Source organism: Ambystoma mexicanum, chromosome 2p (genome assembly GCF_040938575.1).
Source record: "Ambystoma mexicanum isolate Mex_15411 chromosome 2p, UKY_AmexF1_1, whole genome shotgun sequence".
Lineage (NCBI taxonomy): Eukaryota > Metazoa > Chordata > Amphibia > Caudata > Ambystomatidae > Ambystoma > Ambystoma mexicanum.
This window is the reverse complement of record NC_090923.1, coordinates 1,211,030,053-1,211,044,508: the sequence shown is the minus strand read 5'-3', so window position 1 is coordinate 1,211,044,508 and position 14,456 is coordinate 1,211,030,053. Positions and strand designations below refer to the sequence as shown.

Sequence of the window (14,456 nt, the reverse complement as noted above, 5' to 3'; positions counted from 1 at the left end):
TTATGTGACAACACCCCCGAAAACAGTGGGAGGCGCTTAAGCCCCTTTTCAAAGTTTCCCCAATGCACATACACATCCTGGGGTTGGTAGAGCAGCCCAGTTTGGCTATGTTAAGAGTACCAATCAATCCCTAGGAAAGGGTGGATATTTGAAGGAAGAACAGAAAGTAGGAAGTATGGGTGTGGTGGAAGGAAGGAAGGAAGTATGGGTGTGGTGGAAGGAAGGAAGGAAGTATGGTGTGGTGGAAGGAAGGAAGGAAGTATGGGTGTGGTGGAAGGAAGGAAGGAAGGAAGGAAGGAAGGAAGGAAGGAAGGAAGGAAGGAAGGAAGGAAGGAAGGAAGGAAGGAAGGAAGGAAGGAAGGAAGGAGAACTAAAAGGAGGCGCTGGAAATAATGAAAAGGCCCTGGAAAAGATTTTCAAAGCGGCCTCATTTTACCCATTTTCAACTAGCCCAACCCTTTTCCTATGAGAAAATGTGGAAATAAAATAGGTTAGCATACAAAAGAGGACCACGGTGCAGAGGCCTAACGGAGAAATTTCCAGAGTTCCCCATAGGCCAGTCCACCCCTGGAGGAGGGATGCAGTAGTGCAGTAAGTTGAGTAGTAGTGTGGGAGAAGTATAAGTGTGACAGCAGTAGTACATGAGTAGTAGTTGCACGGAAGAGGCGTGGGGAAGGAGGTAACATGAAAGGGTATAGGTGGGAGAGAGGAGGCGTGAAACACTGAGGGGTGGAGTCTGGGGAGAGGCAGAGTAGAAGAGTAAGGGGAAAGTGGATGTGATTTATCTTAGGCAAACCCAGCAGAGTAAGTGCAACGCACTGGTAAGTGCCCTTGACACATTTTTGGTGCCATCTGTAACACCACCCAGGAAACCAGCAAGCAAACCAACCATGACCTACCCAGACGATTACAAGACCTTCCACCGGGTCTGCATGCCAAGGCACTGTCATAATAGCAGCCAGCCAAGGTAGGTTGTCATAGCACCAGACTGCTGACTTTTCCGTACCCGCTGCAAGTAGTGTCCCATTGTAACTTTGCCCGCTATGATCTACTCCCACTGCGATTTCGCTCCCAGGCCTCCCACTTGGATTCTGACCGCTGGGATTTTCTCCCACATCTCTGAAATCTTACTCTCAGGGTTCCCACTAAGATTTGCTACTTGTGTCTCCCTAAGATTTTTTCCCACTGTCGTCTGCCCCCATCCCTAAGTGGGATCCGCCAGTGGCCCACTGGGACTCCGCCCATGGTGAGGTTTTCCTGGGTGTCTCCCCTGTAAGGTCTCCCTTGAAGCTAGTGCGCTCAACTGTTTACTTGTATCCCAATGCTGCCTGCCTCGGTATGTCTTCCCAACTAGCCTCTCTGATTCAGAACCAGTTGCAGCACACTCGCCAATGCGGGGGATCGCAACCCACCCCAGGGTGCTCACGATGACAGTAGCCAAGTTACACCACTATTGCCAGGACATTGCTGCACTGGCTTGACGCTTGCAACGCCCACCGGGACTCCACTGGCCACTTTGCACACTAGCACGCTCAACTTACAACCCCTACCAACTAAGCCACAGCCAAATGGCCATTGAATGACCCTCCCTACATCCATGAATAACATCCCAACGCTGCACCTCTGCAACCATCTGACATGCCACATTCCTGGACTGTGTATCCGTGCACCATGGGCACACGAGGCTCTGCAGTACTCAGGCACTTCTGCAGTGCCAGCACCAACACAACAGCCACTACCACTAAACAATTCTGTGTATATGTGTGTTTTATGTACTCACCTTCGTATCTGTAAAATGTTCATGCAACTTCAAATATGTAAATAATGTCTTTATAACTGTGTAATTCATGTAATCATAAGAAATGTGCCCAGATGCCCAAGGGCCTGGTGCGCTATATAAATACAATACAATAGCAAAACACTATTGCACGCTCCTTCCCACCATAAGCCCCTCCACATCCCCTTCATTTCACATCCACCAGAGGGCCAAGAGGCCATGCAGACCACAGCGGCGCGTGGCACACAATGCAATGATATAACATTCCAAGGTGACTAATTGGTTACTTAGTGTGATTATGGGTGCATAAAGTCAATAAATGTAAATGGGTAGCATGCTCAGAGTGAGTGTGTATTCCCCTACCCATCCCCCATATTTAGGGTCTGGCAGAATTGTATACTAAGTTTGATAATAGAACATTTAATGGATGGCTTTGGCATGAAAAGACACACAAGTTTTTGGGGGCAATAGGAGTGAGGTTTTGAGGCATTGGGATGGTGAATGCTGAGGATTAGGTATTGGGTGGTATCCTCGCAGAGGGGGGGAAAAAAGGTGAACCCTTATTAATATTGGCCTACGCATCCACCCCTTACGTCGTCCACCACTGAAAGGCATTTTTCAGCTATAATGAACCCGGACCTAGCATGCAAAAGAATTGCAAACATACTTGTGGCTAGGAACATTTGCTTTGCAAACAGTCAACATACACGCCCAGCACATCATGGAATAAGTGAGTGGATGAAGAACAGGAACACACATTTATTTACTCTGACGTCTTTATCGTGGAAGAAACTGTGCAGTGGGGTTGGCAGGGTTAATTAATAGGAGGGAGGCTATGATGGCTTTTCTGTAAATGAGATCTGGTGGAGGGACAAACGACGGGTGGCAGAAGTCAAAAGGCATGCCATTTCTTTTTTTTTATGTAAAGATTGCAATGTGAGAGGTTGGCTATGGGAGAGGAATCTAAGCGGCAAAGTGCTGCTTGCCAGTGCAACTGCAAATAAACCATGTGTAAATGAAGGTAAAGAGAAGAAACAAGGCATTGAGATATTCTATTTGGATATCAAGGCCTTGGTTTTGACTGCTGCAAGGACGTCTAGCGTACGGGAAAAGACGCAGCCTGCCTCGGAAATGACATGGAGGTAGGGCACGGGTCAGAACCGGAAGCACACGGCTAGGGGCGGGGCCTAGTTATCAAGCACAGGTTGGGGCCATCTATCTGAGAAGGTTGAAAGCGTACCTGGCCTTTACCAGGGAGAATTAATGCTGGGGAATTAAATAACCTAGTGGGAAACGAGCACGGCCTGAATGTCGAGGTTACCAGTCAAGAAAAGGGAGACGCACTTTGCACCTAAATGGTGAGCACCCGCGATAGACGCGTTGATGCACTCTGTGTAGAATACATGCTTGGCGTTGCAGAGAAGACGAATTGGAAACAATGCGAGGTAGGGAGGATAAAAGTGGGTCCGGATTGGGACAGTCTTTGCCAGACAGTGCATGCAGGGATGTAGTACGTGCATGGCTCGGGAGGATGCTGACTGGGGAGAAGCCTGGATGGCCCGGACACTAGTTGTGGAGGAAGGACGCTAGCTGTGGAGATCACGATGAGCCGGCCTAGAAGCAAACTGCACCTAGTGGAGAAGGCGGCAGGCTAGGCCTGGCTGAGAAGGCCACAGGCTGGAGCCCACGGTGGAGTATACAGGCTGCGCTTGCTGAAGGAGAACGGGGACTGGGCCTGGCTGGGGAGGTTGGCGTCTGCGTGTCACTCCGAGTCTCACATCTCCCTCGTCCCAACAGGAGAAAAGAGGAGGAAACGTGGAAGAAGGTGGGAAGGGAGTTAGTGGGATGGGCTGCATGGCCTGATCTGCTAGCCACTAAGCAATGTATCTGATCACAGACACATACACGGCGAGACACCCCACAGATACTCGCTAGACAGACAGGAACACACTATACTGACATCAGTGAGGATGCAAGGCTCTCCCGTGGGGGTGGAGAGAAACACTTAATAGCAGTGCCTCTCGTACAAAGGCTGGGGTAGATTTAATTAAATATACAAACATATATTAAGCAATATGATCTACGCCACTTCTGTGTTCTTTTATTGGCGGTTTTCAGCCAATTGCATACACAGAAAAGTTGCTTGCCGTTTGGGGCTCAGTGTGATGAGTTTTGCACGTTTCACGAGTAATGAAGCTTGAGGCGGAAGGGGTGGGAAATGGCAACACGCCCCAGTAGTATAACGGATAAAGAAAAAAGGACAACCATCGACTCAAACGTAACCTTTCCGTCCATCTTCCTCGTCCCAGCCCTTACTTTATGAGAGACAGAGAAGGACTCGGTGCAATGGGATTACTGGGAAGTAATCCTATCATTTACCACGATACAATGACTGCACTGCAAGTACCACATCCACTCTGAAACCACAATAAAATCAGTTAAACGATTAAAACAAAAAATAAGCTGGTGTGTGGAGGGCCGCCAAAATAGCCGCTATAACGCCCCCAGCGACATGTCAGGCTTCACACTTAGCACTGAGGAAAGTGTGATTAAGCGAAGTAGCGCTTCCCCGTTGGGAGAATGTATGGAGTCGATTGTCGGGCGAGGAAGGTTGTATTCATTTGGTGGGAGACGAATTAGATAAACAATGGGACTAGCAGTGCCTCTGCTGAGAGCCTTCCAATTCCAGGAGCAAAGGGAGGCTTAAGCATCAGCAGGTTAAAAGGGAAGAGGTTGGAGGGGAACACGGGGCGGGGGAGATGAAAGGTTCCGCACTTAAGTATACAGTGAGGGGACAACCAAGGATTATTTTGGTAAAGGAGTTATAGACATCACAGTTTTTTTTTTTTTTAAGGTTTTGTGTCTTTTTCTGGAATTGAAAACATACAAAAAAAATGTATTGACTGACTCTACCTGTACTATAAAACGCAGGTAAAGGGGCCAGGATAGAATTATGATTTTGTTTTATTTCGGTTTTTTGTTGAAAACGAACAATGCTTCGGAGGGCAACGGCGCGTATGGTTGGGGGTCAGAGGTATAAATATGTAGGAAGAGAAACCATCATTTGATGAACTTAAAATAGAGTGCAGGGGACGGGAGGGCTCCTACGTTTGGATCCTCGTTTCTCTTCCTACATATTTGTTGTAGTGGTCCTGTGCCAGGGTCACTTTTCCACCCCCGCACCTAAAAAGAATATCTATATTATCATTCACTAACCAGTAAGCTTACTTTATATTTTACACATTGGGTAGTGCGCCTACTAAATCTTTTTTCACGGTCAGAGGTACAAGTTAGATGGCTATGGGGGGCACCATCAGTCCAGCATTGCATCTATTACCGACATATCATTTAGGGGAGCAGGGAAGAGTTCACATTTGTGGGGGAACGTGCAACAGTGCTGAGGAAGGTGTTTAGATGATAAATGGGGGGGGGGGGTAAACTGCAAAAGTAGCTCGTCTGGAGGAAGATGGGAGGGTTTGGGCGTATTTTAAGGGGTTTGAAGAAGGTGCTCGTTGAAGAGATATTGATTATTTTCTTAATTGTATGTGGGTGGGTGGGAGCAAGTGACACCGATGGGCAGGAGGTTTCAAAGTCTTGCCACGCTGACCCAGAATGCTCGTTTCCTAGTTCTTTCTTTTTTGCGTTTCTGCTGCTCTAGTTTGGGTGGGCCCCGACATCTGATGAGGCACTGACCATCAGAAACGGTTACTGGCCACCAGCTTTGTGCATGATGTAGGGGGCATGCGTGTAAGGTCATCCAGTGAAGTGTGATGGGCGTTGATGCTATGCATTCATACTTGTGTAGACTTTTGAGGAAGGCAGAAGCATGGAGGATGCGTTTCCTTCATGTTAGTGAGGTGGTGAGTAAGCCAGTGCGTGGGTTATTTCTTCCACGGCCTACACAGTGGATTTGAAATTGGTGTCTCATAGAAAGGGCTTGATTTTTTTCCCATAAAGGTGGGACCATGCGGTCAGTTTTCTTTGCAATGTGTGTTTTGGAGGCAAAGTGGCTATGCAGAATCCCAGAGACATGGGGGAAGGGTGTGAACTGCACAGAAAAGCCCTTGAGGTTCATGGAAGACATCCAGCTCTTGAAGTTGTCGGGGTGTTCATGTTCTTGGTTAGGAGCAGAGATTCCATGTTGGTGGGGTGCAGGGTCAGGATCGTAGCCAGGCGAGCCAAGAGATGGTGGTTGCGTTTGATGATGGAGAGAGTCAGGAAGTTATGTTTCATCTATGCATGTGTGGATGCAGCTGCCAAGGAAGGTTCCTGGGGGGGCTTTATGTAGAGGTTGAAGATCACAGGCGTGAGGATGGACTTCCTTGGGGCTACGCATGTGATTTGCAGATGTGGTGATCTGAGGGTTATCCACCTGGGACAATCTGATGGTGGTCTTGTAGGTAGGTGGTGAAGCAACAGGAAAGACTCTCTGATGTCAATGTGCTTCTTCAGTTATGCTGACAAGGGCTTGAAGCTACACTGTGCCAAAGCCTGCACAGAGCAAGAAGCACGAGGAGGCAAGGATGCTCATCAAGGATGCAACGTGCATCACCTACCACTTGGATTGTGGCTGCACAGGGGTCTGAAGCCTAACAGGTCGGAAGGAGGCTGCAAAGTTTGGTGGCTATGGCATTTTCAAAGATCTTGACAAGAAAAGTAAAGTGTGTGGGAGGAGGGAGATATAATTTCTGACGTCATCAAAGTTCAGCACTGGTTTCTTGCTTCAGAGGCGATTCAACATGTGACTGGTCAAAGTAGCTCAAGTGACCAGGAGAGAGAATGTTGATGCAACCAATGTTCCTGTCAGGAGAAGTTAGAGGGAGTGTCTCGAGTACCACGATCCCAGAGGGCGGTCAAGTCATCCATCACCCGTGCCATTGCCCCGAGAGGGTCTCATCAAGATACCGGGAAATACTTTAGCTGCGAGCCTTTGGTGGAATGAGACACATCCCACCGCGCTCAGATATAGGCAGAGGGACTGGTAAAGATTATGAACTGAAAAAAAAGAGGCCTGGTGAGTGGGACACACTGAGAGCCACTGACTGGCGGAGAAGGAGGAACTCGCAGAGATGTGGCACCGATTTCCATACACCTCCACTTTCTAGGTAGGGATCCAAATTAAAACCTAGACATGGTCTGAAGGTAGTGGGCCTACTCCCAGTGAATCCATCAGCAGGGCCTCAGATTAGAAGGGGAGGGGGGTGGGTCGTGGAATGGCGAGCAGAGATTTGAGAAGCTGTAAAAGAAAATGACTTGAACATTTTAATCACTCAGAAGTAAGGTTTTTGGACAGGGCCATGATATGATTATTTATTGTGTAACAATGTATTGTGTAGCATACTTGCTCCGGTTCCGTTCCCTTGTCCCCATAGGACACTGTTGAGCCGAGTGGTGTGCGTCCAGGTGGCGATTCGCAAACCTATGTTACTGTGTGGTAATAAAATAATCTAAATGCACACAATCACCAAAACCTGCACAGGTGTGGAAGTGACGTGAAGCTATAAGCACTGCGAGATGCGAAAATGGATTTGAAGGGGGGGGGAGAATTAAAATTGCTGCAAGTGACAACGGCTGGGACTATGAACATATCCATGCCAGAGGAGTCCCGTAGAAATACAATGGGAGTGATGATGCTGTCGCGCCTTGAAACACTGTATAGGCGCGCTATAAATGCCATATCATATGCTTAAATATACCGTGATAAAGGAGTACACGGATCATGATGTAGCGCGCATTAACATAATATGAAGACTTGGGTGGGGCTTGAAGGTCTATGAAAGAAAACCGATAATGGGCGGTGGCATGCCATGGTATTGAACATGCAATGACAATGGGGTTGGGCTGAGCACGTATAGCAGGATAACGAGGATGGCGGGGCGCAGGCGACGACAATACAGGAGTTTTGAAAATACAATGGTAATAACGAGGAGTATGATCATAATCTGCGAATAGAGGGGTGTGAACATAGCATGACAAGTCACGTGGTCAGTTATCTCCCCTATTAGGAGGGGTGAGCTGCCCTGCCTTCCCACGAAAGACATTCGGTGCCCTGCACCCTCCCGTGAAGAATGACCACTTCATGCCCCCACCGCACTATGTAACTCAACCTCGGAGGGGCCCCTTCCTCGCCCACTCACCGTCAGTCCCGTGCCCAGTACTATGACGTCATACTCTTCGTCCATGGCGGCCGGCGGGTGATGAGTGAGGATGAGGCCGGAGGAGGAAGAGCAGAGCCGGCAGAGCCGCTGTCAGAGTACCAAAGATGGCGCCGCAGCACCGCCCAAGAGGCGCTATTCCGCGAGAAAAAGGAGTCCTCTGTAAGGGGTGGGAACCTGAGTCATGAGAAGGACTCTGGCCTCTTTAATGAGTGGAAAGAGGGATGTGGAGAGAGGGAGGGACCGGTGACGGCGCCAGGAACTGCCTGGGCGATTGGGGGAGGGTCGTGCACTGCAGGAAGATGTTAGGATAGGATGCTACGCTGCAGGAAGGAGTGGGCACCGAAGGGCGAGTGGAGAGGGTCTGGACGGGGAGACGTACGCACTGCAGAGGTGGTGGGGGCTGGAGCGAGGGAGACTAAAAGGAGGGTATTCATTAAAGGTAGAGGTTGGGAGGATGTGCCTTAATGAGAGGTTACAGGGCATGCACAGCCGGATGGGCGTTGGGGAGAGACATCGCGGACTGCAGTACCTTTAGAGGGCGGAGCAAACACACTTCAAGGTGGCAGTGGTCTTTAGAGCAGGGGAGTTGCTAGGTCTGGAAAAGACCCGGGGCTAAGCTGATGTCGGAACTGGTGGGACTGGGGGCTAGCTAGTCTTTTGGCTGTAGCTCCTGAGATTCTATCAGGGGCTACAACCAAAAGATCAGGGGCTATAGCCCCCTTAGCCCCCCCCTAGCAACGCCCCTGCTTTAGAGAGCAGCATACACAGTAGGCAAAGCGGCTGGGCTGCCAGCTCTGTAGGGAGGGATTATGCGCCACAGGAAGGGTGGGGGAAATTGTAAGAGAAATTGAGGGTAATGGCGGGAAGGTTTTGAATTGATCATAACCACAGGCATTTCTCTGAGCAACCCCCACTCTCTTCCCCCAAAACCATAATTTTTCAGACTCCCATTCCATTACAGAAAAAGGAAATGCCATATGCAAATCTGGCTTGGTCTCACCCCAAATGGGTCAGTCCAGCCCAAACTGCTAGCTGGGTCACACCCCTTCTGCCCAAAACCACAAGCCACCCCAGACATGTTTCCAGGCTCATTAGCCAGTGTCAGTGAGGTGTAGCTTGGGTGTCTAGGCCCAGGACCCACGTCTCAGCATAACTGACCCACTCGCGGTGACTGTTGGCAAAACTGAAAGGTGATGGCTGGACGTTTTTGTATTATTTGTAACCATGGGCATTGCAGGGAGGTATGATTTATACAAAACAAAGTGGTGATGACTGGAAGGTTTCGAATTAATCTTAAACCTCTGGCAATTGCTCTGGGCAACCCTCCAGACCATCGTTCTTCACCTGGCAAGCCGTTACAGAAAGGGGAAAGACCATATGCAAATCAGGCTTGGACCTACCCCCAAAGGGGCAGTCCATCCTGAACTTCTAGGTCACATCCCTTACGCAGGAGACCACCAGCATCCCCAGACATGTTTCATCTGCATTGGGCAATGAGGAATAGCTGGGGTCTCTAGGCCCAGCAGACACGGCACCCACGTCTGGACATACCTGTCCCACTTGGGGTGACAATGCAAAAGAAAGAGGTGATGGGCTGCAAGGTTTAGAATTACTCTTAAACCTCTGGCAATTCGTTCTTTGCCTGCCAAGCCATTGCAGAAAGGGGAAAGACCATATGCAAATCAGGCTTGGTCCTACTCCTAAATGAATAGTCTCCAGCCCAAACTGCTATGTCAATTCCATTTTGCATGGGACCACACACATCCATAGACATGTTTCAGCCTCATTGGGCATCATCAATGAGGAATAGCTTGGGTCTCTAGGCCCAGTAGGCACAAGACCCACGTCTGGGCATACCCGTCCCACTTGGGGTGACAATGCAAAACATAGAGCTGTGGCTGGAAAGTTTATAATTAATCTAAGTTAAACTTCTGGCATCACCCCTTTTGACAGATGTTAAGATTAATTCTAAACAAGTCAGAAGGGCATCCTTCTGAATTGGTGTGTACCCTCTGGTGTAACGAATGCAGTAATTGCCCTCAAATTGGGATGGAGTTTAATCTGATGGTAGGCCTCCATAGGCACAGGCACAATTGTCTGGTGGTTGCAGCTTATTACCATCTCTGCACAATTCTCCCTGCCATGTTTGACCATCTATGATGGTGTAGTCTGATCCAGAATCCACCAACATAGATATATGCCTACCATTCACTGAAATTTTAGCATGTGGTTTCTCCCCCCTCTTTTCTGTATCTTCCACTTACAGCACGTCACACCATTCTTTCTTCCTCTCCTCATTACCTGTCCCTTTACTCTCACTCAATTCAGATACTTCTCACTGCCCCTCTATAGAAATGGCCACATCTTGCAAACTCTCTTTCCCCACACTTCCTACATACTGCTCCCACATGTTGGAGAACTCGCCATTTGATAGTAACTTCCACATCTGTAGTATTTTCTGCTGCAATTTGGTTTGCTAGTCCTTCCTCCCCAGGCCTTTCACTGTCTTTAAATCTTCCCTAGAGCTGACCTTCTGGTTGGTGTTTATTCCCTTCTTCTCTTCGGTGGCTGAACCTCTCGTCACGGACGGTTGACACCGGCACATTCTCGGGCATTCACCTTGCTGTCCTTCCTCTCCAGTTCCTTTACTCAAGACATATGTTCAATTCCTTTTGATAAGTCAACAACGTCATCCAAGGAAGAGTCACCTTTGGCTCATATTTCTTCTAAAATCCTTTGTTCCCTCACTTTCAGGATAAACTGGTCACCAATGTATTCATCATATGTGCTTCCATAGTTGCACTTGTTTGCTAACTCTCGAAGGTCTGTAATTTAGTCCTCCACAGACTCCCCTGGGGACTGGTCCCTCATTCCAAAATTATATCTTTCTAAAATTACACTCCCCTTCTGGGCAGTGTAAATACATTTTCTTGAGTATGAATTCATAAGGATTCAATAACGTCTCATCCTGTCGCTCACAAGATCCTTGCACTCTGCAGTCTGCTAGGCTTTTTAGCACTCTCCTGCCCTCAAATCCTAGGCAGTGCATTAACAAAGCTCTCTTCTTTCAGTACCGAAGGATGGCCCATGAATTGCCATAACATCTTAAAACTCTTCCTTCCAACTCTCCCATGGCAAGAGCGTTCCACTACAGTTTGCAAAAATGTATTGGGTTGATTACTCAATACTAATATTTTGGGGTGATCTATTACACTTGTAAGATTGCCACTAGGTTGTGTTCTGTTTGAGAGTCACAAAAATTCTTGGCTTGCCTTGCTTTTTATGGGCGGTAGTCCTCTATCTATTTTCGTTTTCCCACGGATCGCCTTTCTCTGCTTAATGGCAACCACAGTAGCCTCCGGTGTGTGACGGTCACTTACATGGAAGGGAGGGTGTCCCAACTGCTCCCTGTGGTCCTACTGCAACGATTGCCCACAGGGGCCGCTGAGGTCTTGGATCGACACTGGCACCTGTCCACGCTAGCAATCTCGGTGCTACTGTGGCTGTGGGAGGTAGGCCAAAATGGGGAAGGCCGTGTGGGAGACCCCAGGCAGAGCCACAGTTTTGGGCCAGGGATTTACAGACCCGGTGAGGGAGCGTTGTCTGTGCAGACTGACTGGGTCCCCCTCTGTTAATAACAGGCAGGCTGCACGAAAAAGTGAAAACAGCAGCGTATGTTAGGCACACTGGACATAGATGATTGTCTGCACTGGGCTGCAGGTACAAGGTGGGGCATTAATGGCAGGCAGGCCTACAATCTAGGCAAACCCACTTTCATGGGACCCAGAGGCCTGTGGGGGAGGCGGGGAGAATGGACACCAAGGGTGAAAGGGAAGAGTTAGAAAGGTTCGAGTGTGGAGGCTGCTGGAAAGGAGGAGATGGGGTAAGAGATGCGGAGAGGGGTGAGAGATGCGGAAAGGGGAGAGAGAGAAGAAAGAATGGGCAGCTGGGGAGAAAGGGAGAGAGCTCAGGGAGCAAGAAAATAGCCCGAGTGGCGATAGTGGGTGAGGGGAGAGAGAGTGAGGGCTGAGAGAAGGGTGAGAGACAGGCCCAGGGCAGCTGAAAGACGAGTACAGGCCCGCAGTGGGGTGAACAGAGAGGGAGAGGGAAAAAGAGAGACAGTGAAAAAGAATGAAAAAGAGAGAGGGGCCGAGGCAGCCAGGCTGCTCCGGTGGCAAAATAGAGCAGGTTGGGGAACCAGGGGAGAAGGAGAAGGCCAGGCAGGGGGAAGATACCTGTTGGAAGGGCCTCTGCAGCTCCTCTGCCCCACCCATGCGTCCAGCACCCCATGAAAGCAACCAAGAAAGAGAGCCAGTTCCTCCCTCCACATGCTTATAAGACCGTGGCTCCCCCCTCCCCTCCTGATGGACACCATAGTTCCCAGGCTCCAAGGAGGAAGTTGGCAGGAAGGGGGTGGGACATCACAGGGGGGCAAACATTGTCACGATGCCCGCTCCCGGGGAGCCGGCTCAGGCCCTGCGTCCCCGAAAGCGGACATCAAGTCCCCGGGGAAGGTCCCAGCAACCCCTTATAGGGGCCCTTTGGACAGCGTCCTGGCACCTACGGTGCCAGGCTCATAGAAAATGTCAGTCCTGGCGCCATAGGCGCCAGGCTTATTATGAAAGTGTTTGGGTGCACTTACCTGATGCAGACCATGCTGCAGAACCCCAGCCTCCTTGAGGCCTGAAAGGAACTACTTTACCTGTGGGACTCATTTACCACCCGGGAGTGGTCGGGGAAGGATACATACCTGATTGGAGGAAGGACACATTCTAGGAACTTCTTCCAAGGCTATTTAAACCACACCCGATCAGCCACACGTGCTTCGCGTTGTTCTGCAACTTGCAGCTGGACGTTCACCGTGTCTGCTCCTGCATCTTGACTTCTGCCACACCTGCCAGCATCCTGAATCACCTGCAAAGGAAGGGAACAAGAGAACAGAAGAAGGAAAAGGCCTCACCTGCTAAATCTGCATCCCAGAGACATTTCGCCGACAATCCTGAAAAGGAAGACATTTATTTTTAAAAGCACATCGCATCAATCGCTGCAGCGCCGCATTCTACTCACCCTTACAGGGCGCCTCCATGTTCAGCAGCGACCATCCGGATTCGCAGTCGCGCCCCCGCACCTAGGGAGAAAAAGACAAGAACAAAGGTGAGAGAAAGAAGGGAAAAGGGAAGCTAAAACTCCATGCCAAGACTTACCTGTTGGGTCATTCCCTTTTCATTTCGGGTCCGCGCCGCATCCAGGCATTTTCGGACCCCGGCCCCTAAGGGGAAAAAGACATCAGCGTTAATGAGTGAATGAAAAGACATTACCAAAACACTCATTAAAGACTTACCTGATTTCCACAAGGATTTCACCGCTCACCTCGGGTCGGTGCCTGTTCTCCGGCATTCCGGCCCCTATGGGGAAAAAGACACTAGCATTAGAACATTAATGCATGGAAACAAGGGGAACCACTTATAGAAAAAACTTACCTGGAAGCCAAGCAAGTTTGGTTCTCACCCATCCGAAAATCCAGTGACGTAACTGTATACCAACGCGCCCCTGCATCAGAAGCAGGATGGAGAGCTCGTCCTTCCAGACCCTAAGGTGAGACGCTACGGGGAAGCACAGAAGGGTTTTGAGGAGGGTGAGAGGGGTAAATGGGAGGCCGATTGCATTACCCCGCAGACAGTTAACCCCCTATTCTCACCTACAGAAGGATACTTCTGCGAGTCAGACAAGCCAGATCTGGGGCCCGGTCCAGTCCATCTTCCGAACCCTGCGCATCACCTTAGACGAGGTCACAGCAGCGCAAACCAGGCCAGCGCCCCCATGGGAGTCAGGTGAGCGTTACAGGCATCGGGACAGGTTCTCTCTCCACAGCTGTCTCTTCTCCACTCCAGAGCCTGCAGCCCTGCCCCTCACCCACATGATGGACACAATAGTTGGACCGGGTTTCTGCCTGTTCCCAGGGCTCAAGGAAGTTTGGTACAGGAAGGGGGGATATCGCAGTGTGCAGGGCAAGTGGGCAAGCACAGGACTGGGGAGGAGTGGACATTTCTCAGGAAGGGGGCAGGCTGCAGATTTCACACAGGCTGTAAAAGCTTGCATCAGTTGCAGCTGTCACCTGGGCTGGAAACAAGTTTAGTTCTTGGGTGGGGAGGATGATCAGGCCTTGCATTCCCTGTGTCTGGACAGGAGCAGGATTTATGCAGTGCAGTCACATACAGTGCAAGATGAAAAATACATTTGGGAAAATGAAGAGTCACGTAATGCATTGAAAATGTGACAAGTGACATATATGTGAAACACAGGTGAAAGCTATCAGGGGTCCACACATGGAGACTGCTATTTCCAAAGCCCCTCTCTGAAAGGGACCACATCAACTGGGCTTTGGACCAGCATCGCACCTCAATCCGGGCCATTCTGGAAAGTTCATGATTTATGCAGTCTGGATTCCAGGATGCGAGGGCTATATGAACCATGCTGAAGCAGGGTCCAGGGGTGTGGCAACACTTTGATATGATGCACCA

General features: G+C 49.7%; 1 protein-coding gene across 1 annotated transcript in view; it reads right to left on the bottom strand.

The window, feature by feature from the left end:
- Positions 1-8,111, bottom strand: part of GDI1 (GDP dissociation inhibitor 1) — a 268,309-nt gene extending 260,198 nt beyond the window's left edge. The window contains exon 1 of the mRNA XM_069645471.1: positions 7,915-8,111. Coding sequence (XP_069501572.1) covers positions 7,915-7,959 — 45 coding nt within the window. The 5' untranslated portion in view covers positions 7,960-8,111. The remainder of the gene's footprint in view (positions 1-7,914) is intronic.
- Between the last annotated feature and the right edge of the window lie 6,345 nt (positions 8,112-14,456).